We start from the raw sequence: 26602 nt of genomic DNA on the forward strand, positions 1-26602 counted from the left end.
GTGGGGAGGTATTGATTGTGCCATTAATAAAATGGTGGAATGTCATCGATTCCTTGGCAGTTGATTCAGAAATGACTCCCCACCCCCGCAGTGTGTCTTGTCAGTGTTTCACAGTTTTGAAACCAGAGGTCAGCCACAAGAGCATGGTATTTATTTCGTGATGTATTTCCATTCAGGAACCCAGTGGTAATCACACTCCTCCTCAGTTGTCTCCATCACTTAGCCAAAGCACTTACACCACTGGCGGCTCCCTAGACGTTCCTCACATTATCATGCAGGGCGATGCAAGGAGGAGAAGAAATGAAAACTACTTTGATGATATTCCCCGATCAAAACTGGAGAGGCAGATGGCCCAGGTAAGGTGTTCCAAGCCTCTGTGATGTTTTTGTCTTTCACCCATATCAAGTAATGCATTCCAGTTTTGAACAGTTGCTTACAATGGGTGCCTATTGTGCACAACGTAACTGGAATTTTACCATTTTACGCCATGACTTTCGTTCTCTGCTCAGTTGAACTAGAATGAAATGGACCGTTCTGGGAATGGAATGTATACACAGATCCTTGTTATCCATTTCTTTACTGAAGAAATTATGTCTGATCTCTTTGCACCCAGAAAGTCTTTGCCCTAAAGGGAATAATACTGTGTAAGAATCAAATCATAATGAAAAAATAAATCATAAAAGTCTAGATTATAGAATGTAAATTGGTCGGATGACAGGGCAAAAGTTGGGGGTGGGGGAGTATTAACTCCGAGAAATGTGGTTCATTTTCTCCCAAGTTTACACATTTGTTTAGAATTGTGCAATGGGGACTAGTTGCATCCATCTCATGCTGTCACCTTGAGTGGTTGAAAATGATGCCGCTGCCTGACACAAATAACTGAAGAGAGAGGTCTGTCGTGTTCAGACCTTTCCATGTTTTGGGTATGGATGTCCGTGTTTCACGTGTCCGCAGGTTGCTGCTCAGGAACTCAAGTCAGCCATAACCAAATAGTGGTGCTGTTCCTAAAGCACATTCAGATGGGCAGCTAGCTCTGCGGTGTCACCCCGAGGCTCACAGCTGTGGATTTGTTGACAGCTGTTGGCAGAATCAACCCTTTTCATCCTCATTCTAGGTTCAGACTGAGCGTTGAGAGGCTTCTCTCCCTCCCACACCTAAGATGAGAATCTTGAGGTGAAAATTTGACTGCAATTGCGTTGCCTTGGTTGTTAAATATTTTTCTCAGCTGTTTGGTGAGATTCTGTTTTTTTAAAGCCTTTGGTAAACATTCAGTGCTGCCACTCACGAAAGAAAAATGTGAAGAGAATGTTCTGGAAGCCATGGCTATTCTGCCTGCATATGCTCTGGAGAGAAGGGGTCTGAGATATTGTGTCTCCTTTCAACTTGCTCAATATCGAATCGTTCTCAGGGTTCTTTGTGCGGAGAATAGCAGTGTTGGGATTATGGAGAATCTTTTATTGAAGGGAGGTGGAAAATGTGGGAGAGACAAGAAAAGAATAATTTTCCCTCTCTCTCTTGCTAAGTATTGTCTTTTAATCCTTATTACTGTTTTCACTGATTTTTTTTAAATAAAGAATCTAAAAGCTTTTTTCCCCAAGATGTTCATACATTTCCTGCTATTTGTTAGTATCTGTGGATCACATATGTGGTTAAATTTCTCTAATGACAGCATTTCAGAGACATGGTTTGTTTTAACCTTGAACCATGTAGTGTTTATGTATTAATGCAAACTGGGTCTTTCCTGGACCCTTTTCTTCCCTGGATAAGGGCGGATCATCCATTAACAAGCATTAGCTGTTATTGACTGTGCCAAATTCAGCAACAGAATCACCTGTCTGAACTGCTCATGTAATTTATGCACGTTCTCCACAGAGTGCAGTTTTTTTCAGAGAGGAAATTAATTACGCTTTTGCCTGAGTATGCACACTCAGAGGTAATCTAGCAATTGCTCCCTTATGGTCTTTGTGAGATTCACAACCTAGGGGCAGTATTACCGTCTGAAGAGCCTAGATCTTTTTCTTGTCATTCCAATCAGAATGCATCCCTTTCTGGAATTGTCTTGCCCTTGAGAAAATTGAATGAACTTTTATCTGGCCAGGTGAGAAAGGCCAAAATGCACAAAGAGAAGTGAGGTAAGCAGTGGGTGAGTTGGGAGCTATGGAAGGTCTGTGTGAATGTGCTTATTTCCCTCCCGTGTACTGCTCACAATGATCGGATGACTGACGGACACCTAGGCCTCCATCAGCAGCCAGGAGCTTATTAGAAGCTTTCTAAAATCCCACTGCTCAATACAGCACTTTTGCTGCAGAATAAATAGGAGATGGCACTACAGGAATCCAATCGATAAGAAAAAAGGATTCTGGGATTGCAGCTCTTTAGGCTGTGTTAATTGCAGTTTTTTATTTGTCTTGAGACTCTTTCCCAGTCTAGAAATGCCAAAAATCGTGGAGAAATGAATGGGTACCTTCTAAAAAATAGCGCCATTTCAAAACTTTAACCTGTCAAAATATGAAATACTCGGTAATTTTGTTGTTGAACAGTTTTATTTATGTGACTTTTTCACCACTCAGCCACCCAATTGATGTTTTTTCTTATTCTTCTGTTTCTGGTCATTTGCTGTAATAATTTTTGAAATCCGTTTGCTTTTTTTTTTTTTTAGAACCCATCAAACTGTCTCTAGACCACATCTTCCCCAAAGTTTTGCCCTTAGCCAGTAAAGCTGAATTCAAGTCTTCTTCCTAAGGACTTGAATTAGCAATTTTAGCAATTAAAATTCCTGTAAGCAAGCAGCTAGTTACACCTCCTTCCAACCAGGAGCTCAGTCCCTGAGGTTCCTTCCCAAGGGGTTTCTCCCAAGGGGCTTACTTGAGGTTGGTTAATGCATGCCTAACCAGTCTGTTTCCCACTACAAGGCAGAAGTCCACCTTCAGGCTTTCTTACTTACTTACTAAAAGAAAGGAAAACACAATTAAAAGAAAATCACCTGGACAAATCCTTATTCTCAGAAACCCCTCTAGTGCTTCAAGTTTACCTGAGCCCCCAGAAGAGTGGTTTGGAATTCTAGCCGTAGGCCAGGAACCTTAAGCTCTTGGTGGCTGCAGTTAATTCATAGGAGCATAGCTTTTGCCCAGCAGATGTGTGGAAGTGCTTTAACTTGAAAAACCAATACTGAAAGTTAAATTGAGATAAAGTTAATGTCCATTCCACCTATTAAATTTGTTCGTTAGCAAATATTTTTTTAAAAGGTAACACAGTGTTTGATTACTTGTTTTCAACTCAAACCAATGTTTAAAATACTTGCCTTGGAATCCAGAGGATTTTAAATAGTACGGCTGTTGTTTGCTTTTATTCTGATGTAAGCAATATTGTGGCATCAAATTGTCTTAAGTAAATATGTGAGAAACAAAATCAAGTTCAGTACTAATAGGATTTTTGAAACCATGAAATGTAATGATGTAAACACATCTAAACAATGGATTGCCTATCATGCTGAAAACATAGCTTTCTAGCCTATAATTCTAAATTGGACTCAGCTCAGAAGTTCTAAAAGGCTCCCCTATTTCCATATCCCTAATAAATAAATGTCTCATTCACATTTGTATAATAATACCTTAATGCGTATAGAGCTTGCTTTTAAATTTCCAAAGTACTGTCACATCTGTCATCTCATTTTAGCACAAACAAAGTATCCTACACAACTATTTATGTGTGTGTAGCACATGGCAGATCAGCTTTTAAGACCAAGTTCTGTGGAGATGAGATAGTAAGTGAAAATATGAAAAATAATAACAGAAGGAGGAAAAATATTTCCAGTATTTAGGACCTAATTGCAATATTTAGAAATTTTCTTGAGTGATATTTAGGAGAAGTCAAAACATTCTTAAAATGAATAATAAATGAGAGTAATGGAATTAATAAAGTTTAGGGACCACATTCTCCAAAGTTATGAAAAAAGGAAAAGGAGTTTCCCAAAGTGAAACTTATAACCATTTATTTATAACCAAATACTTATGGAAAAGTGAAATAATACTTCTATTTTCACAAAATAAAAAAGACTCCTAAACAGTAAGAGAAAACCCACACTATGGAAGTTCTTGTGTTTTGAATGCTCTCATCTAATTAGAAATATCAATATTGCCTGAGGCAATTACCTTACCTGATGCGTACAAACCTTAGAAACAGACATTATCCACATTTCAAAGACTGGGAAACAGAAATTATGTGACTTGGTCCGGGTAGCACAGCCAGAAAGAAACCAAATCAGAACTTGCCTGGGGCAATATGTCAGGCACTAGAAAGGCTTTGTCTAAATTGCTTCTAAATCACTAAAAAGTTGATTCAGTTGAAAGTCTAATATATCTTGATCCAAACAGAATTACTTAATAAGTATGACTAGATCAATTACTTCTTTATTTGAAAGCACTTTACATATTATATTAGTTCTACAAATGGTCGTTCTTTTGATACTGTTAGAGGAAGAGAAATGGAAACTGGGCCACATAGAAGCCCTGCCATGGCCCCATCCATGTCTGAAATTCCACACGCGGTATCTTATTTAAACCTCACAGCAGCCCCTTCTATACTCCAGGAACCCAGCTGGGTGAGTGCTTTGCCTTGCAGCTGCTACATGGCAGAGCCAGGACTCAAGCTGTCTGCCTGACCATGTCCTGTTCTATGGCCCCTGATGCCCAGTGGGCTACTTCTATTTTAAAATGATATAGAATATCTTAGTAACAGTTCAATACATACTAATTTCCCATATGTTCTAACAGATTATACATTCATAGGAACAGTGGGCAGAATGAGGATAAAATTGCTAGTAGTTTAGTGGAAACTTACTGAATCAGCTCATGGTTCTCACCATAGAACCCTTTTTTTAAAAAATACTTAATTTAAAAAATTTTATTTTATTGAAGTATAGTCGATTTACAATATCATGTTAGTTTCAGGTATACTATGAGTCTGTTTCTGTTTGGAAAATAAGTTCATTGATATCTCTTTTGTTTATATTCCACATATAAGTGCTATCATATGATATTTGTCTTTCTCTGTCTGGCTTATTTCACTTAGTAGGGTAATCTCTAGGTCCATCCATGTTGCTGCAAATGGCATTATTTCATTCCTTTTTATGGTTGAGTAATATTCCATTGTATATATATAACCACATCTTCTTTATCCATTCATCTGTCAATGGACATTTAGGTTGCATTCATGTCTTGGCTATTGTGAATAGTGCTGCTGTGAACATAGGGGTGCATGTATCTTTTTGCATTATGGTTTTCTCCAGATATATGCCTAGGAGTGGGATTGCTGGGTCATATGGTAGTTCTGTTTTTAGTTTTTTAAGGAACCTCCATACTGTTCTCCATAGTGGCCCTACCAATTTCCATTCCCACCAACAGTGTAGGAGGGTTCCCTTTCCTCCACACCCTCTCCAGCATTTATTGTGTGTAGATTTTTTGATGATGGCCATTCTGACCGATGTGAGGTGGTACCTCATTGTAGTTCTGATTTGCATTTCTCTAATAATTAGTGATGTTGAAGCATCTTTTCATGTGCTTTTTGGCTATCTGTGTGACTTCTTTGGAGAAATGTCTATTTAAATTTTTTGTCCATTTTTTGATTGGGTTATTTGTTTTTTTGATATTAAGCTTCATGAGCTGTTTGTATATTTTGGAGATAATCCCTTGTTGGTTGCTTCATTTGCAAATATTTTCTCCCATTCTGAGGGTTGTCTTTTCGTTTTGTTTATGGTTTCCTTTGCTGTGCAAAAGCTTTTAAGTTTAATTAGGCCTCATTTGTTTATTTTTGTTTTTATTTTCATTACTCTAGGAGATAGATCAAAAAAGATTATTTGTAGACTTTTTGATGATGGTCATTCTGACCGGAGTGAAGTCATCCCTCATTGTAGTTTTGATTTGCATTTCTCTAATAATTAGCACTGTTGAACATTTTTTCATGTGCCCATTGGCCATCTGTATGTCTTCTTTGGAGAAATGTCTATCTAGGTCTTCTGCTCATTTTTTGATTGGATTGTTTGTTTTTTTTGATATTGAGCTATGTGAGCTGTTTGTATATTTTGGAAACTGATCCCTTGTTGGTTGCATCATTTGTAAATATTTTCTCCCATTCTGTAGGTTGTCTTTTCGTTTTGTTTATGGTTTTCTTTGCTGTGCAAAAGCTTTTAAGTTTAATTAGGTCTCATTTGTTTATTTTTATTTCCATTCCTCTAGGAGATGGATCTAAAAAGATATTGCTGTGATTTATGTCAATGAGTGTTCTGCCTATGTTTTCCTCTAGGAGTTTTATAGTATCTGGCCTTACATTTAGGTCTTTAATCCATTTCTGAGTTTCTACAGTGTTTATTTGTTGATCCTCTTAGTGGAAACCCTTCCTGCACATTTGGTAGAACTCTGCCCTCCTCCCATGTTCGTGAAAAGCTTTGTAGGTAGCTGTGGGGTTTACTGCATATACAGAGAAGTTCTTGCCTGTGAGGGTTTCTCCAATTAGTGGGTGCTGTTTCCTTAGCAGCATCTTCAGTTGGAGTTTTGATTTGGTTTCTTTCAGGCTGTTTGGCCTGTACCAAGTCATGCGACTTCTCTGAACTTCGGTTTCCTTGTCTTTAAAACATGGATAAAGACTGCCTCGCAGGCTTGCGTGTGTCAGATAATTTATGTTTAAGTATATTCTAAACTGTAAATCACAATGTATATATAGATAGATAGATGATATGACTATCAATTCAGATATATCATCTATCAGTCCCTAATTCAAAGGTCCCTGATTCATTGTAGGGCCAGTTAATGCCAAAGACATTAGAGAGGTAAGTGCTCAGATGGTTGTAGCATTCTATAAAGATGATCCTTTTGTTCCAGTATTATTTCCATGCTTAGAATGTATATTGAGAATGGCATTGGAATTTTCCTCCTTATTATTTTAATCGTATAAATATGAAGGCTGCCAAGGAGCATCTCTCATGATGGAAAAGGGATCTGTAAGATGATCACAAAGCCAGGGAAAGCAGAGGAGAGGTGGAAGAGTTCTCTGCAAATTCAGCATACAAAAGTATGTAGCAAAGGATATCTTACAGTAATAACACGTTATTATCGTAACATGGTAAGGGAAAACATTAAGTGAGAAAGAAAGGATTGTTTTTTTGTTTTGTTTTGTTTTGTTTTTTTAACTTTTGGGTTTATTTATTTATTTATGGCTGTGTTGGGTCTTCGTTCCTGTGCGAGGGCTTTCTCTAGTTGCGGTGAGTGGGGGCCACTCTTCATCACGGTCCGCGGGCCTCTCACTGTCGTGGCCTCTCTTGTTGCGGAGCACAGGCTCCAGACGCGCAGGCTCAGTAATTGTGGCTCACGGGCCCAGTTGCTCCGCTGCATGTGGGATCTTCCCAGACCAGGGCTCGAACCCGTGTCCCCTGCATTGGCAGGCAGATTCCCAACCACTGCGCCACCAGGGAAGCCCAGAAAGGATTGTTTTTGACTTAAATGAACTTTAAAACTTGTTTGAAATACAAAGTACACAAAATTGTTAACTAGAAAGCATGGATAGCCCCAAAAATCCATGAGGCAAACACTGAGCCAGCCTCTGAGAAAGAAGGGAGTAATTTATTCTTCTGTATTTTCTTGGGAAAGAAAGCCTGGTGTTCCTAGAAATTCTACCCACTGCTCTCATGTTGTGGAATTTACAGAATCAGCCTTCAAAAAATGGTACAACTGTGTTGAAAAGAACAGCATTTTACAAAGTGATTTTTCCCCCACTAAACAAGTTTTATTACTGAGTTACATTAGATTTTTTTCAAATGTCCCTGAGTTATTGGCTAATTTTTAATTTAGATTTTCATCACCTCACCACTGCTCAGAAAAGCTCAGCATGTCCATGACTTCAAAAATTTTTTCCATGAAGGTCTAAAGAGCAGCTTCTAATACTTAAGCACAGACAGATAATATATAACCCAAAAAAGAAGGTTAAGAATAAACTCAGTAAGCTCTTCCATCAGGAGCTTCTGATGTGACAGCTTGTTGAGTTGACAAGCTAACACACCAGCTTCAGTGATAACTTGGGATGTTGATGATATCTGTGCCCTGTTTCAAGCCAGGAACTCTGGACCGTCAACCATCTATTCCCAAAGGCATCATGCCAAGCAAAAGTGGAAAACGGTGCTTTCGTACTTGGAATTTAAACCTGATGTGTTGTATACCTAGTTTGTTAATGTGGACAGTTAACTGCCTTTTCTCAAAATATATGCTCTCCCTATACTACAAAGCTACAGTAATCAAGACAGTATGGTACTGGCATGAAAACAGAAATATAGATCAATGGAACAGGATAGAAAGCCCAGAGATAAACCCACACACCTATGGTCACCTTATCTTTGATAAAGGAGGAAAGAATATACAATGGAGAAAAGACAGCCTCTTCAATAAGTGGTGCTGGGAAAACTGGACAGCCACATGTAAAAGAATGAAATTATAACACTCCCTAACACCTTACACAAAAATAAACTCAAAATGAATTAAAGACCTAAATGTAAGGCCAGACACTATAAAACTCTTAGAGGAAAGCATAGGCAGAACACTCCATGACATAAATCACAGCAAGATCCTTTTTGACCCACCTCCTAGAGAAATGGAAATAAAAACAAAAATAAACAAATGGGACCTAGTGAAACTTAAAAGCTTTTGCACAGCAAAGGAAACCATAAACAAGATGAAAAGACAACCCTCAGAATGGGAGAAAATATTTGCAAACAAAGCAACGGACAAAGGATTAATCTCCAAAATTTACAAGCAGCTCATGCAGCTCAATATCAAAAAAACAAACAACCCAACCTAAAAATGGGCAGAAGACCTAAATAGACATTTCTCCAAAGAAGATATGCAGATTGCCAACAAACACATGAAAGGATGCTCAACATCACTAATCATTAGAGAAACGCAAATCAAAACTACAATGAAGTATCACCTCACACTGGTCAGAATGGCCATCATCAAAAAATCTACAAACAATAAATGCTGGAGAGGGTGTGGAGAAAAGGGAACCCTTTTGCACTCTTGGTGAGAATGTAAATTGATACAGCCACTATGGAGAACAGTATGGAGGTTCCTTAAAGAACTAAAAATAGAATTACCATACGACCCGGCAATCCCACTACTGGGCATATACCCTGAGAAAACCATAATTCAGAAAGAGTCATGTACCCCAATGTTCATTGCAGCTCTATTTACAATAGCCAGGACATGGAAGCAATCTAAGTGTCCATCGAAAGATGAATGGATAAGTGGCACATATATACAATGGAATATTACTCAGCCATAAAGAGAAATGCGATTGAGTTATTTGTAGTGAGGTGGATGGACCTAGAGTCTGTCATACAGAGTGAAGTAAGTAAGAGAAAAATAAATACCGTATGCTAACACATATATATGGAATCTAAAAAAAAATGGTTCTGAAGAACCTAGGGGCAGGACAGGAATAAAGACGCAGACATAGAGAATGGACTTGAGGACATGGGGAGGGGGAAGGGTAAGCTGGGCCGAAGTGAGAGAGTAGCATTGACATATATACACTACCAAATGTAAAACAGATAGCTAGTGGGAAGCAGCTGCATCACACGCGGAGATCAGCTCGGTGCTTTATGACCACCTAGAAGGGTGGGATAAGGAGGGTGGGAGAGAGGCTCAAGAGGGAGGGGATATGGGGATATATGTATACATATAGCTGATTCACTTTGTTATACAGCAGAAACTAACACAACATTGTAAAGCAATTATACTCCAATAAAGATACTAAAAAAAAATTTTTTTTAAGTATATATATATATATATACATATGCTCTCCCCATGACAACTTTGGTGCTGGAAATTCCAATATGATTATCGTCTTATGGGCAACATTGAAGTGTTACCGTCTATCCTGTACCACAGTCAAAAAAAAAAAAGTAATAGGAAGAAGTAGGAGAATCACTCAGATGGAGTCGCTTTTACATTTTGATACTCATCTTACATGTCTCAATTCTTTCATTCTCTGTCAAGTCCATCAGTGAGGCACATTAGATGACCAGGAGTTTGTTCTGACCGACGCCATCAGACCTAAACACCTCCACTCTCTTTGCTAGGGAAGCTGTGATGTCTCCACCTACGCATCATGTGCTGGTACTTAACCAAGGAGAATGTTTCCAATTAAAACCAGACCACGGATTTTTTTTAAAAACATGAACAGAAAGGATCCTATTTTCAACTGAATAAATAATGAATCGGACAATATATAAAAACCCTATTTTAGTGGAACTGACCTTGTGATATTTAGTGGTGCCTTAGGCTGGCTGACATTGAGCAGCATGTTTGCAAAGAGGCACACCAAGCTATCTTTTTCCACTTGTTAAATTTTTGGAATGTTTCTTATTAGATTCAGTCCTGTTCTTGGGTCCACAGGTCAGTGTTGGCTGTTATAATCTGACCTTGATATGTTTTCAAGGGTAGGAGAATTCTCTTATTCTCCTTCTCCTTCTTCCTTTTCTCTTTCCAGTATTAAAGAAAATAAAGGGAAGGTGTTTAATGTCTAGAGGAAATGGGGCTTATTGTGTGGTCCTGTCTCAGTTACTTCCGTTTGTGTATGACTAAAGTAGTAAATCAGTAGGGACTCTTCTGAGTGCATGCAAGTAACAAAAATCCAACTCAAGATGTCTTAAGCAGAAAAGAGCACATATTTGGGTCATTTTTGCTACAAAGTCCTGGTAGCCTGGGTTCAGGTGCTCATATGACATCTTGGTCTCAGGCTCTTCATGTCTTAGCTCTGCTGTCCTCTGGGTTGGCTCTTTTCCCAATCAGGCTTTCTCTACATGAGGGGAGTTTCAAGTCCAATTCCTGTTAAACTTGAACCTGTGAGAGAGAGGGCTTATCTTACCAAGAGTTCCCCAAAGAGCCCCAGGATTGAGTCCCATTGGTTCAGATCAGGCTGGTTTGGATCTTTTATGTGTCCTGAGTTAATCACACAGGAGAGGAGCATGTGTGTGTGGTGTGTATATGTGTGTGTGTGTGTGTGTGTGTGTGTGTGTGTGTGTGAGAGAGAGAGAGAGATGTGATTAGCCAGGCATAGGTCACATGCCTGGAGATGGTTTTAGCTCCACCTGAACCACGGGAACTGAGGGATGGCAAAGGAACTCCTCCTGGACAGGCTTTCATGAGCAGAAGTGGCCATAGTCTCTGGGCAGACAGAAATAGCAGTGGTGGGCACCTGAATAAACCCATTCTGATGTCCGAATTCCAAGAATATCTGATGGACAATTGTTATATTACATGGGTATTCATTTCATTTTTGCATACTTGATTTGATGAGCTTTTTTAAAATACCAGATTTGAAGTAATGAGGTCAGAGTTAAAAATTCTGTCTCTGATATCTGATACCTCTGTAATCTTGAACAAGCCTCTTAGCTACTCAGAGCCTTAGTTTTCTCTTCCTCAAGTGAGATTAAGGCCCCCTCACATCACTGTTGTGAGGCACAGGTAAAGTAGTAGTTGTCACAGTAGTTTACAAAGTATACAGCTCTACATTTGGGTGTTTTTAGAAATTATTATTATTTTGAGATAACTCTAGCTTCCTTCTACACTATGCTTTTTCAACTGCAACTGGGAATAAATGCATTTTAAAGTAAAGCTCATAATATTTAGCTGTGTTCTACAAAACTATTTCTATTTTCCAGCTGGTAAGCCCCAAACTAATACCTTTCCACAGATATGGAAACAATAGTTCTTAGGATTGCAAACACTGTACAGGAGGTTCCTATCTGTGTTATAACCTAGTTAGCATTGGAGCTCTTTGGAGAGGATTTATGGATGATATCCATACTTAAGTACTTTTAAATACTTTATGAGTTAACATATATTAAAAATATGTCATTTTATTGTATATTAAATTTTATTTTACTTCTCTTATAGTAAAGTGTATGAGTGCTACATAGGGGTGAGGCCTGACTCTTCCGTATTTTTTAATTCCCTGTAATAAGCATTCCATAAATACTTGTTGACCAGATTACTTTACACAGGTATTAGGTACCACAAAACCACAGGTTTCCAGGACTCCAGCTTAGACACAAACTGGGATGGTCTCAAATCTTTTAGAGAAACAAACTACCTGGAATAGTAGCATATCACCTGCCAAGCTTAGATCTGGTAGTTGGTTCATCGTCATCATCGTCAGAGCCAGCACTGATTAATACAACTTTATAATGAGGAAACTGAGGCTTGGAGACTGTGTTGTTGACCCAAGGCCACAGAGATTGTAAGAAGCAGAGCCAGGATTTGAACCCAGGCTGTCTAGCTTCAGAGCCTGTGCTTTAACCACTGTGATGATGAACACCCGGGTTGTGTCTATACCAGCAGACATGACACATTCTAAAAATTCTAGAACCCCAAAAGGCTTCAGTGCAATTTTTTTTAGTCCTTTGACAAATTCTGTTACTAATATCTAATACTTTATGTAAATGCAAAGTTAGTAGAGAATTGAACCTCTAAGGTGGTGTGGATAAACGTTGTATTTAAAGAAGATCCTTTGCTCTTGACATCCAACTTTTCATTCTTTACAAATCAGGGGTAGCAAACAATTGCTTCACATAACCAGTTGTGAAATGATGTGACCCCCCGCCCTTTCTGTATCGGTCTCTACTTTGAGGCTTGAATGTAGTATCACAAAAATTTATAGTAACTTGCAATATCTACGTGCATTTATGGCTAGAGGATTCTTTTGTGCCTCTGTTAACGAAAAGCAGAGAACTTTAGGGTGGGAGGGGGCCAGAAAATGTGTCTTGATGCAGCACCCCTTCTAATACATCCTTAATAAACAGCCACAAGTTTATTCCTGAACTTGTCCCTGTAAGGCAGCCCCCACTTTGTGAGGCAGCCAGCCCCATCATCATCGGAAAAGTTCTAATTAGTAGAACTCTTGCCTTATATGGACTTGAAAGGAGCCTCCTTAAAGCTCCCATGTAGTTAGTTAATGCTATCTTCTGAAAACACGAAGAATAAATCTACTCCCTCTTGCTGAGAATAGTTCTTTAAGACTAAAGACAATTTGATGTCTTCCCTCCACTATATTAACCACATCCACATCTTGCCAGTGTCGTTCTGGTAAGTGGGACTCAGGCTACACAGCATCCGGATTCCCCAGCTCTGGGCATGTCTGCTTTGTTGATGTTCATGCTTAACAACATTGAGATATGGTTAATTCTTACTGAGCTTTTCTTTATGGAAATGTCCCAGCCTTTATCAATGGCCATGAGCAGTGCTGTGTGTGTGTGTGTGTGTGTGTGTGTGTGTGTGTATTTTACCTTAATGCAGGATTTTACATTTATATTATTCCTTTCCAGCTCAGACAGTTTTATCAAGTTGTTTGTCCAGTAATCCTGTTATGTCAATGCCGTTTTAGAACTTGGTCAATGCTCAGTGTATCGGTGATCCTTCCCAACTATGTAATATGCTGATTTTAAAAGTGCACCTCAAAAAAGTGTGCCTTTCAAGTAATTCCTCCAATGTATTGATTTCAGTGCTGAGCAAGGCAGAACTGAGGAAAAACCTGTGTAGCCTTCTACCAGAGACCTCTTAGGTTGGCATCATGCAAGAGGATTAAATCAACCAGACCTTGTTTTCCCATACATTCCACAAGGAAAAAATGAGGAAATAGTGCGGTCTCAGTAAACATCATTGAATGAATGGCCTGTCCAATACCTCTTTTTTTTTTTTACCAGAGGCAGGAACCAATGTTGAGCATATAGTTAATAAATGGGATTAAATTTTAAAAATGACATCGTCGATTTACAAGAAAGGAAAATAATGTATATTTTAAAGAGATGTTACAGGCAAAAAACAATTAATACTTTGCAAAATAGAATTTCTTTGCAGCAGTTCATGTTATGATAAAAAAGCTGATCGCTGCAGTTCTGAATGAGTGATTAATATTTCTGCTAATGGCCCTGAAAAAATGTTTGTATCAAGAGTGGTGGCATCCAAACTTTGAGGGGGAACAAGTAAAATAGCCCATATTGCAAGAAACAGTGTGATCCCAATTGACTTAAATTCCCTGCAACATCCAGGGAACCTGGGGAGCTGAACAGTAAGATCTGGATTGTAGACAGTGTTCCATTTTTTTCCCTCTGCTCTGTTTTTTCTTTTCCTGTGAAGAGATTTCATAAATAATTGTGTAATGTCATTTAGGGCTACAACTGTCATATTAGGGAATGCAGGTCATGTATTATCTCTACAAATGAATAACAGGTCACATAGCTATAGTTCTCTCCTGTTTTGGCTGCTGAGAGCTTACTTTATGTGCTGTCAGTAGCAGAATCAGAGTTTACAGGGAAAGAGGGAAGAAAGATGGTGGGGGGTGGAGAAAAGGAGGGAGGAGGGGGGAGGGAAGGAGAGAGGGAGGAGCGAAGCAGGGAGGAAGTGAGTGAGAGAAAGCTGTAACTTTGGGCAGGCAGCAAGTAATATCAGAATTTGTATCATGTCAGCGTACTTATGATGAGACCGAATGTAGTGTTTACTTCCTCCCACTTTTGCTAGATTGATTCATTCCGACGCCAGCAATAATGGGTCACACATGGAAAAACAGCTATTGGCCTGGCTTTTCACTTCCAGCAGGTGATTACCAATCTGTCCAAGAATTTCCCTGATACGGGGTCAAGGTCACAATCATGAAGGTTTGAGAAGACTGCTCATCAGAAAAGTGAAGAAATGATGGGGAGCAGGAGTTTTTTAGCCCAGCATTTCCTGCAAATAAAATAGTTGATGAGAAACCTTTTACAGAAAGGGTCAGTGGTAAGAAACCCTGAACTTGTGACGGTCACAGCGTAGTTGAAGAGAAGAATCACATATGGTTGTTAGAGAGCGTCTACACATTGCAAGACTCACCCGTGAAGAGAGGAGGAGGATGCTTCCCACATCTACAACGGTGGGACAGAAGAAATAAGATGCTGGCCTGCGACTTCTGGGTAACTCAGGAGAGACAAAAGGTTCTGATTCTGATTTCCAGGCAGGGTTTGGTTAGTGCCCGTGGAAGAGAAGGCTGCAAGGGCTGTCGCTGCTGAAGAAAAGATGCATACGCGGTGTTTGGTGCATTGTTCCTTGACTGACGTGAATTTGTCTGACTCCATCCTTTGACAGATCTCATCTCGTTTAGTCTCTGCTCAAGGAGGCGCTGAGTTTGCTGGCTGCTGACCAAGGCTTCCTTTGTTAGGGTGCCCTTTTTTCTTTTGCCTTTGAAGCTGTTTTGTTCCCTCTTCAAGTTTGTTTTTGTTTTATTTTAGAAGAGCTGTCATCCAAGAGAAGAAATGGACTTCATTACTCTTTTAGCTTTCACTCTGAACCTTTCGTATTTCTTGTTGGATTCTTTCTGGTCAATTTCTGAATACCCCAAAGTGTGAAAAATTATGACAAACATAAGGGAGAAACAGAGGAAAAGCTTTTTTTTTTTCAGAGCTAGAACAAGGCAGAAAATTTCATCTCTGATAGAATCTGACCAGAGGGCTCTATTCATACAAGCTTCTTTATTAAACTAGCTACACAACATCGGCAGAATCCCGAAGGTTTTCAGAGCCTAATTGGTATTACTGAGTGGGTGGAGCTATCGCCCACTTGCTGCTTCCAAGACCCACCATCAGCCTCTGAATCCCAGTATACTACATACTGGTCCTGACAAAGGAAAATGGATCATGTCCATAGCAATCCCTATTCCATAAACGTTGACTAAAAGCAGGACTGACCTCTAAGTCACTTTGCGACCCATGCCTTGTACCCAATAGATGAGCAGTAGTTATCTCTGAATGAATGTCAGGGTGCCAGGAAGACAGGTTCTGATGCTGTAAACTTTTTTCCCCATTTTCAATTTGTGCCTGAAAGAATAATCCCTTTGCAGCGTAGAAAGCATAGACTTAATTTGGATATAATATGCTGGGCTTCGGGGGAAGACTTCTCTGAGAAGGTGACACTGGAGTAGAACGTGAGGTGAGGGAGCTGGTCCTGCAGCATCTGCAGAAGGGGAAACAAGGGCAGAGGCTTTGAAGCAAGAGTGTGCTTTGCTGTCCAGAACCGAGTGAGCAAGAGGGCAGAGAGGTAAGGGCGGGCATGGGAGCCAGAGGATGGAGATCCTTGCAGGCCATTATTAGGACTCTGAATTTTCTTCTGAGTTAATGGAGCAGAACAGCATGATCTGGCTTTCATTTTAAGTGGATCCTTTGGGCTGTTGTGTTGAGAGTAAACACTAAGGGGGCAAGGATGAGAGCAATGAGTTTGGAAACCTAATGGAAGAATCCAAATGAGAAAAGGTAGTGACTTGGACCAGGTAGTGATAGGAGGGTGAGAAGATTTTAGAAGTAGATTCAGTAGGATTTGCTGCTGGAATGAATGTGAAATGTGAGCAAGAGGACAACCCCAACTGGAAGAAGAGGGTTGCCATTTGGTGAGATAAGAAAGCTTATAGGGAAGGTGAGGTGATCCGGAGCTTGCTTTGGGGCATTTAAGGTTAAGATACCTCTTAATCATCAAGATTAAGAGAGGTGTTAAGAAGGCAGCTGGATGTCTGAATCTGGAGTTCAGAGGAGAGATCTGGGCTGGAGACATAAATTTGGGAGTCAGGACAGGATGAGACCACCTGGTAAAGCCAGAGAAGGAAAAAGGATTGAGGACTGATGCTCTAGGGACCAGAGGATGATAGGAACCAGCAAAGGAGGCTAAAAAAGGAAGGAGTGATCAAGTGTCAGAAGGTCAAGGAAAATGAACAGTTGGATTTGACAAAATGAAAAAAGCAGTTTCGGCAGAGTAGGCTCAGGTGAGGACAGGAGAAGGGGAAGCAGAGACCATATAGATACTTCTTGGGGGGATTTGCTTCTTAAAGAACAGGAATTGGAGCAGGAGCTCAGGCAGAATGTTGGGTCAAGGAAAGGGGCTTGTTTGCTTTTAATGGAAGATGTTTCAGTACTTACAGGCAATGTTCCAGTAAAGAAGGGAAAACAGACAGCGAAGGAGAGAGAATTTATTGTAAATTACTGGGTTGCTACCAACTGAGCAAAAAAGAAGTCAACCTTTAGGAGAAAGACTTTGGATATAGGTAATATGCTTTTTAGTTTGTTATTAGATTTGAATGCAAATGTGTTGTATTTTCTGAACTGTATTCGTGGTAACCCGAGATACGTAATGGTAACAATAGCAATATGTGTGTTGCATTTTAAGAAAACATTTCCAGAGTCAGGAGAGAGGTCTGAACTCCAGATAAAATTGTGTACCTCTAAAAGTGTGCTGACTTCATCACCAAAGAAATAAACATTAAATTATTGATATCTCAGTTCTAAGATTGCTATACTTTTACTTAACCCCCATTTATTTGGATTTCATGGTAATTCAAGTTCAGATCAACTAAATTAACCTTCACAATGTATGAGGAAAAGGAACTGAGAGAAAATTAATAAGCAAATGAAATTGCAAAGGGTGTTTACCATCCTTTTACAGAATTGTTTCCAGTCTCGTACAAGCAGCTCTTTAGCATATAGGTGTGCCTCTCTCTTCAACAAAGTCAGCGGTGCTTTTTCAGCCTTTATCAGGAAAAACGAGACCATCTCTAACAAGAAGTCTGCAGGGTTAATCTCTGGTGCATTTTGCCAGAAGTGTGTTGGCAGTGATGTAGTTTACTGAAGGCACAAGTGGCAACAACAAAGTAGATCAACTAAACGTGATAACGAAGAGCAGTAATTAATGTTCCTATGGTGCTTGACCATTTGCCAAGAAATATTGAACACATTCTGTGATTCCATTCACTCAGTCAATACGTTTGATGGCTTCTGTATTCCAGGTCCTAGAAACATAGATGTGAAAAAGTTGCCTCTCGCGTGAAGCTTAGCACGAGCCACACGACAACCTGATGAAATAAGTAGGCCAAGTGCTATTCTTCTTCTTCTTTACACATGAGGACATTCTAAAGTTTAATTAAAACTTAGATTTAAATCACTTCTGTTCTAGGAATTTGGGCCCCAGATGAAATTTTCTCACTGCTATTTTCTTTCTTGAAGCTTTTGAACACTCTATACTTCAATGCATGTTGTACCCTGAAGTATTATCTTCATAAATGTAATGAAATTCTGCAGGGGAAACTCTTTTGCATTTAAAAAATTCATTCCAACACTCAGCCTGGTAACCATGTGTCTAGAAGAAGAGCCATTTCATGTTATGAAGACACCAGTTACAGCTGGTCTACTTAAGTTACTGCTCTTACACGCCTGGTAAAGTCTTTGCTACCATCAGAATTACTGTGATGTCTGACATGTGTCAGCTTTTTAAAAAACAATCTCCATAACTAAAATACAATTAACTGCCTTTTTTTTAAACTCTATTTTTTAAATCTGACTTTTTACCATTTGCATTGAGGCACATAGTTATTGGAAATGCGAGAGGATTTACTTTATCAAGTTTGAACATAGCTTATAAGTGAAAAATAGTTATTGTAACATCTTTAAAAGGTATATAAGCCACATGGGAACTCTCTTTGGTGTATATGACTAGAGGTGGGTTTTATTTCTTCACTGAGAAAATCTTTCTTTTTAATTTTTTAAAATAAAAATAATTATGGCACAAGCCCCTCTCTTCCCTCCTTAACTCTCTGGTAACTTCTGTGACTGTTGGAAGATAGACTCATGTAACAGGATGCTAAGGGGGAACTTGCCTCTAGGTACTCAGTATTGCACGTCCTAAAGAGAGAGCTGCTGCGAAGGGAGCCAGACACCCTACCTGGAGTTTACCAGCAGGTGGTGGATCCTGCCCTACACAGCCTCCTGTCCGCAGAGGCACAAGATTGGTGCTGGGGGCCGGGGGGGCGGGCCAGGGGGGCAGAGAATTGTCTGAGCCACTGTGGAAAGAACCGAGGCTTCTCCTCCCTTCCCATGGGAGGGGAGAGAGCGCATCCCCGTGCAACCCAAGCCTAAGGAGAAGGTCTCCAAGAGGAACGCTCACCCAGAGTGGGGGAACTTCTGGGAGCAGATGCACATAAACCAACCTGCACTGAGGAAGAGAGAACTGGAGGGACATGTCCTGGCAGAGAGGAGGGTTGGTCCCAGAGCAGGCTGCTCTGCATGGCAAGGATGGATGTGCTGCGGGTGAGCAGTCAGGAGGCGGGGCTTGTGCACTCTCCCCTGCATCCCGCCCAAGGGGCGTGCACGTGTCCTACCTAGGAAGGCTGGGTGGGGTTGGGGAAAGTCAGGCTAGAGCCAGATTTCTCACATCAGGGACTGTGCAGTAGGGACACCCCTCCCCAGCAGAGACCTCCAGAGAACCTCCACAGATACGGTGGAACCCAGGGCGGGGCAGCTCCTATAAGAAGGATCAGAGACCAAGTTAGTGTTACCCTGAGAAGCGGTGACAACCAGCAGGGAGAATTCAGCCACTGCCAAGTAAGAGAGAGGCCCTTGTCCTTCTCCTGTATCCTCCGCCCCAACTAAGTGCATGAAGGAGGTTGAGCTTGGCGTGGGGGGCATCCAAGGAGGACCATGCCACCCCACCTCGGGTTTCTTTAAGCCTCAAGACTGGCGTGTGGTGGGGAAGGGCACCGTTTGAATCATAAATGATATTGGAGTTTTATAAAAATGAATTCTTCATAACTCAAAGTGACCAGGAGGTCATGCAGGCTGCCCAAAATGTCACTTGGCCTGTTGCCCACCAGGGAGGAGGGACCGGGCATGGCCCATTTGGGAGGAGTTGACTGGAAAACAAAACTTTAAGGTATTTGAACCCCTGTGGAGTTGAGACTGTTCCATGAACTGGCTCCATTTATATATATGTTTCAGGATTAGCAAACAGCCTCCGTATAACTGAATATTCTCTCCGTCTTCTGGGGAGGTCAGTACTGGGCTGGCATTCCTCCCTAGCCATCCTGGCAGGCTGACACATTGTGACACTTCCCTGTGTGACCACAGCAAGCCACTTAACCTCTCTGAATGTCCTTCTCTTCATCTGTCAGATGACAGGTGATCCCTGGTTTACTTCTAGCACTAAAAATCTGTGAAAGTTGTAGAAGATGTAATTTCTGTAGAAGAACTGTCTCAGAACTGTGGGTGACAGTGCTTTAAGGGTATCCTAGAAGTATGTTTGGCGCCGGTTAAGATGGGAATCCTGCTGAAGCATGGAATTAATATATTTAAATCAGATGACAGCTATTGGAGACGAGGCTGGGGGTTTAATGGCCCCAAGACTTAACTTGTTAGAGATTTAATTTTTGCAAAGAAGGAAGGGGAAGATGCCCCTGTGGAGAAGATAGCATGAAGTTTAGAGCAGAAACTGAGAATAGCAGAGCTGGTTTAATAGCAGAGCTGGTTGGAGGTGCCTTTTGGTCAGACCCCAGGTATCTTACTTTCTTAATGGAATGCCAGTTACCTGACAGTCTGTCCCCAGCAAGCCATCCAGATGACAGAAGGGATGGAAACCAAAGATGTAGGTGTGTGTGGAGCTGCCTTTGGAACTGGAGCGAGAGATGTTAAATTTCTGGTGAGCGTTTCTGGGAGGGTGGAGGTGGGGGAAACATTTAGCCAGGGATAAGCTTGCTTTTCCACAATGCATTTGCTGATGATATTGTTCTTTGCTGGGTTTCTAAACTGTATTGTGGTTACGTTCCTATCTCCTTCCTGCACTGATCTTTGTGCGCTCTGCTTGTGAATTCTGGGGATGTTCACAGTGCTTGGCTGAATAAGTTTAGGCGTCCTGCCATTTTCTGTGATTCAGTTTCATGGTGTCTTTTAGATGATGGAATTCAGGAAAAGAACTCTGTAAAGGTCAAGCCAGGAGTCTCGTTGGTTCATCTGGTGGTTTCTGCTATAACTCCTGGGAGGGTGTTGGTTCATTTGGCATTTGGTTCTAAGCAAACGTTACTCCCTTTTAATAATTGTTGGTTACTAGATTGTTAATGGTGTGGGAGAGAATCCGAATCATGGAGCAGATTCATTAGGCTCACAAACACCAAATGGCAATCCCCAGAGTTTCTGGTTGAGGGACGGAGCTGAGCTTCCCGACCCCAGCCCCTCCCTGCTGTGCCTCCTTGGGGCCCCTCCACCACCACACATTCCCTCTGCTGGGCAGCAAACTGACACTTCTCGCTTGTTAATCACAGAGCTTTGCTCTTGAGAGCTCTGGAGGGGAAAAATCTCTCCAGGTTTATCAACTTGAGCAATGACTAAATTAGGAAAGTCATTTTATTGCGTTGTTTGCTCTCAGTCATTTGAAGATAAGAAAATAAAAGTGTTTGACCTGTGTTAAAGATTTTTTTCCCATCCTTCTTGAACTTCATAAAAATATTTATCCTCTGAAATAAATGACATGAAGAGGGAAGGTATTTCCATTCTCTTTGGCAAATGTAAAACACAGTTTGCTTTTTCCAAGATGTGCATGGATTGGTCATTTCCCTTGATATAATACTAATGCATAAATGGTCTTTTTTTTTTCCAGCCAACCCAAAAATGTTTTTAGGCAAAAGAATGACTTGAAAGTCAATTATTAAACCTCGGGCACCCTAAAAGTTTTTTTTGGTGTTTTGAGTTGTTTTTTTTTTAAGAAATATGATTCTTTGCTTTTTATTATTTTCCTCCTTCCCTTCCTTGATGCTACCTTGGTAGCTGCTGTGTTTTAAATATTGACAAGATGAGATAGTTTTCTGTTTATATCAGCAGTCGTCTGTCTGTGAAATATGGACGAATCAGAACGCTGGATTTCCTTTCTCAGCCATCCATCAGGTTCATAATGTAAGGTTACAAATGGTTATTTTTCTCTTCCTGAACTTAAGCTGTGTCGTGTGTTGCAAAGTGTCGTCAGTAGCTATAGGGACCATGTCCTGGCAATGCAGAAAATTTGTGATGTCTAACAACTCCTGAGATTTCTTTTGTCTCTTATACTTCATTCACTGTGCCTTGTGACTAGTTAACGTGCAAACATTGTCCTAAAATAAGAAACATACTTGGTTTTGAAGTCTACAGTTAAAATCTGTCCCATGTGAGTTTGGCTTTCATCCCAGGTGTCTGCGTTAACTTGCTTTTACAGGAAAAAGGAAAAGGGTAAATTGATATATATATACCCATGTATATATCAGTGTTATTCTTCCCCATTTTGTATTTCCCATGTTCATGGGCTATTCAGTCCTTTGTGCCTAACAATTCTCAAAGGTTCATGCACTTTACTTGTGAGAAATATTTGAGTATGATTTGCATGATATTATATATAAGTTTTATGCAAATGTGGGAGGAGTATAGCCAGGAGAGGCACCATTACAGCTACAAAGTGGTTCTCAGCCTTTTTCTTTTTTTTCCACTTGACAGTACTGAATTGGTCTTTGGAATGCGTGTGAAATCATGACCTGTTTTACTCTGAGCTGCTTAATATTAAAATATTCACAGTTCACCTTTGCATACTTTTTAAAAATTCATTTTTGTTTGGAAAGTAAACATTTTAATGTCTGGGTTTTTTTTTTCCATTTTGTATTTTAAAATACAACTCTATTTTCACACTCCATTAAATTTCTCTTATTGGATAGCCTGCTGTCTAAGAGGTTGAGACATTTGGTTGAGAATCACTAAGCAGAGCTCTTGGGGTGGCATGCAAAGGGCCTCTTTTGAGGTGCCGTGTCAGGCACACCCCTCCTCCTGTGCATGGGAATTTCTGGCACTTGGGGACCACAGTGTCTATGCGTTGCCTGGTACTGATGCTCCAGTGACCCCGCAGTTCCTCCTGAACACGTAAATTCTAACCAGTGCTTTTTCGTGTTCAGAAGTGGCCATCTCTGCTCTTTATCATCAAAAGGAACAAATTCAAGATAACCAGCTGCATTTGACCAAACCAGCATTCTTTGTTGCTGAAGATGTTTTAAAAGAACTGCAGCAGCATCTTGCTTTCATGTGTGTGTGAATGTTTGTAGGAGACCTTTCCTTACATTCACATCCAAATACATGTATACATATTTATAAGTATAGAGCTATATGTAGCCCTCTTCAAAGCTGTAGAGATAATGGAAAGTAAATGTAATCACATATATCATACATGTTTGGATAGCCCACCTCTGTTATTTGTCAGAATTATTGAAAGTGAAACCTGAAAATAACCGTTGTCATTTAAAATCATTTTAGTTTTTCATTAAGTGTTCTCAGTAGAGAATAATGTTTGTTAATATTCAGATCTAAATTTACAAGCAGGTAGGTGGGAGCAGTTCCTAGTAGAAAAGATTTAAAAGCTTCTATTAAAAAAATCAATTAAATCCTAATTTTAAAAATTCTTTAAAGAATAATACAAGGCTTGGAAAATACCATATCTTCCTGTTCATGTTAGAAAACTAAGTCGTAATCATAGCTTTTAATTATCTACTGACATCCTTACAGAACTTTTTTCTCAAGAAGTAAGTAAGAATATAGACGATGTTTCCCCTTTGTATTCTCAGAACATACAGAATATGTGGTATCTTCAGTTTCCATTTTTGGGGATAGAGAGCTATATGATATGATGTTTTAGAATTATATGTCTGGTGCACATGAACTAAAACCTTGCAGTTTTACCACCTTTTGAAATAATGAAAAGATTAAAAGCTACATTTTAGAATCCGCCATCCAATAAAAATCTATGAAATTTTGCAATTTTTTTTCTGTTATAACTAAATTCAGTTAGCGGTTTTATACTTTTCAGCTGGTGGTATGAGACATTTAATTTAATTACATTATATTGGGTATGGCCCAATTATAATCCTTCAAACTCAGCAGGCTATGAATTTCTAGTTGGCAGTTGACAAATACCTATTAAGCAGAATCAATTCTCCATTTAAAACTTTAATCTCAAATTATGTTCTTCTTTCATATTGGAAGGTTAATTTTTATTTGAGCTTGAAGGGATAGTTAATAATGTACATTTTCCTCTGTTTAACTGATGTATATTAAAGGAAATAAATACATACATATATGCCAAGTAAACAAGGTTTTAATCCATGGCCAAATTCTTGGATTGTTAAGAGCATTCAATACGTGAACCTGAAGAAAAGCTTTTTCTCTAAGTATTTTAAGCTTTAAAGAAATATCCTGAAGATATTTAGTAAGAGTGCCCTGGATCATTTTCATTTCTCTTCCGCAATTACTTAAGCCTTTTAAAAAGCACTGCCAGTCACTAATAGTTTACAATATGACAGACTTTTACCCCAGACTTTTTCGATTTTATTTTGTTATTCTAATTAAATAGTATTGCTTCATCGTAACCCGTGTTTAGATCTACTTTTCAGTAAAGATAAGACTTGATTATAAACCATTATTTCAGGCAAAAGACTTTTTAAGTCTGTTTGATTTTTATTTAATATATAACAAGCATTTTTAACTGGGAAATTATTAATGTTTTAAACTTAACCTGAAGAAATACAGATATTATCTAGATACGAATGTACTATTTAACAAGAGCTAATACTGGGCTTCACAGTTGAAATTATTTTATACGTGAGGCAAAACCCCTTATTTGCTTTTTGGTCTCTACATCTCCTCCGTATTATCACCACTCTACCTGTTTCCTCCATAGCTCATTCCTGCTGTAATTCAGCCTCCGAAAGGACGGAGACCTAAGGCACCCTTGTTCTCTGAGCACTTTTGTTTTTACTGTCCGTCAACCAGGTGAAGCTGAATCCTATCCCAAGGATCAAGGCCACATCTGCCCTTTACAATAGAGTAATGAGGAGTCCATCCATTCCCACTGAATTAATTCCAAAGAGAAGAGTCAACACGTACAAGCAGAGTCTTCTAAATATTCTTAGATCTAAGGTTAAAAAAAAATCAGTTGATGAATTTCCAGGAAGAAAGGAAAATTATATCCTTATAAATTCAATTTTAAGAACACTTTTCCCTCTGTTTGAAAATGAATTTCTGGAAATAGCACTAAGTATGACAAAATTCAGTTTCTATTTCCAGAAAGGTAGATTCAGTCCCTGTAGGGAATTTTTAAAATATTTGGACTGGAGCAAAGTTTCTGGGCCTCAAAGAAAATAAAGTAAGGATTCTGTTTCTCTTCCCTATAATTATCTCCCCCCATTGCACGTGGGGGAAGTGTGTCAGATCACTCTGGATTCAAAGCAGTGGTTTGTGATTTCTGGACAAAGTGGAGTCATAGGAGAGCAGATGATGGCGCTGCCTAAACAGATTAAATGGAAGCACCACTGATTTCTTCAAGTGGTTATCAAATAAGAGATGGAAATGATCTCCAGACTGAGGTGCTGTATGCTGGGGCTTGTAATTCCCAAAATGGCTGCTGCGACGTCTGTGGATGATGTAAATATTTGCATCAGCATTCTGCTTTAAGTATATGTGGAACTCACATTGAAATTCAATTATAAAAGTGCCTGAGTTAATTCAGCAATTAGAGAATGAGTTTGCCTAAGATTTGCATGCTTAATGTACGAACACCTCAAATGTCCCCAGAACCCCAGCTTCACCCCACCCATCCCCACCCCTACCCCGCAACCCTTGCCCCGCAACCCGTGGTACCCCCAGCTCCTGCCATGTCTGCTCAAGCATTTTTGAAAACTGCCCATTGAGCTTGGCCAAGGTGAACCTCAGCTAAATGATGACAGGGCTAACGTGAAGATTGGATGCTTGGTTTGGGTTGTCACATCAGCGGACACTGGATCGAAGGATCTTTTGAGGTCAACCAGCTCCTTTTGTATCATTCCACGAAGTTGTGTGCAAACTTCCGTTGTTCCGTTAACAGTGTTACCTGTGACTTAAATGTACAACACCTGTTTGCTATGTTGTTGTTGCTTTATCAAGGGAGGGGGGAGAACAGGGGAGAAGGTTAATGGGGGGAGATTAGAGGATGATTTGCTAGATGTGGGGAGAGCTTTTAGTTAAGTACTCACAGCTGCATGTTTCCAGAGTTTTAACTGTTATTTAAAGGTTATTACACTCAGCTTCAAAAGAATATTGAAATTCGCATATTCTGCATTTTTAATTTTATACTAGTTTTTTTAAGAGCAAATCACAGCCAGTTGAAATAAAGACTGGAGAGATAATAAAGATCCAAACGTTTGAGAGAGAAGGAAAAGAAAAGATCAAAATAGGAAGTCAGAGGAAAACTTACTCCTAATTAATTAATTGCAATCAGTTATTGCTTTCACAAAATAACAGTTTGTATAAACATGAAGAAAAAACTCAAGAATGAGTCAGGGATGGGTCATAAAACATAGGATTTTTGTTTAAAAATGCTAAAGTAAATATTCCAGATAAAGCCTTAACAATATCAACAGACGGGAGATGGGAGAACGGAGCCCTGTGAGAGTAAATCAGCAACTAGAACGAAACTAACACACAGAGTAGCTCAGGGCAGAGCGTAAGAGACGAGCAGAGGAGTTCTGACTGGTCACACGCTCTGGTGAGAAGCCAAGGAGATGATAATACGAGGCTCACTTTGCTCTTACCGTGGTTGGGAGTCACCCATCTTAAGGAGAAAAGCTTCAGGCTCTCTGCTTCATGAAAAGGCTTGTGCATTCCTCTGCCTCTATGAAAAGGCCTTTGCATTCCTAAGGGGCTCTAGAATTCTTTTGTTTTTTAAAGCCAGTTAGAAATTTC

The 26602-nt window shown here is 39.8% G+C and overlaps 1 protein-coding gene across 13 annotated transcripts in view; it reads left to right on the forward strand.

Annotated features, from left to right (window-relative positions):
- Positions 1-26602, forward strand: part of ANKS1B (ankyrin repeat and sterile alpha motif domain containing 1B) — a 1183808-nt gene that overhangs the window by 1099066 nt on the left and 58140 nt on the right. For 7 of the 13 annotated variants that reach the window (XM_007165834.3, XM_028166489.2, XM_057556581.1 and 4 more), the window contains 2 exons: positions 177-356; positions 21695-21769. In XM_007165834.3, the coding sequence (XP_007165896.2) occupies positions 177-356; positions 21695-21769 (255 nt within the window). The remainder of the gene's footprint in view (positions 1-176; positions 357-21694; positions 21770-26602) is intronic. The other 6 variants (XM_007165837.2, XM_028166494.2, XM_007165838.2 and 3 more) reach the window with 2 other exon arrangements.

The sequence above is a fragment of the Balaenoptera acutorostrata genome, chromosome 11 (assembly GCF_949987535.1).
Source record: "Balaenoptera acutorostrata chromosome 11, mBalAcu1.1, whole genome shotgun sequence".
In the NCBI taxonomy this organism is placed as follows: Eukaryota; Metazoa; Chordata; class Mammalia; order Artiodactyla; family Balaenopteridae; genus Balaenoptera; species Balaenoptera acutorostrata.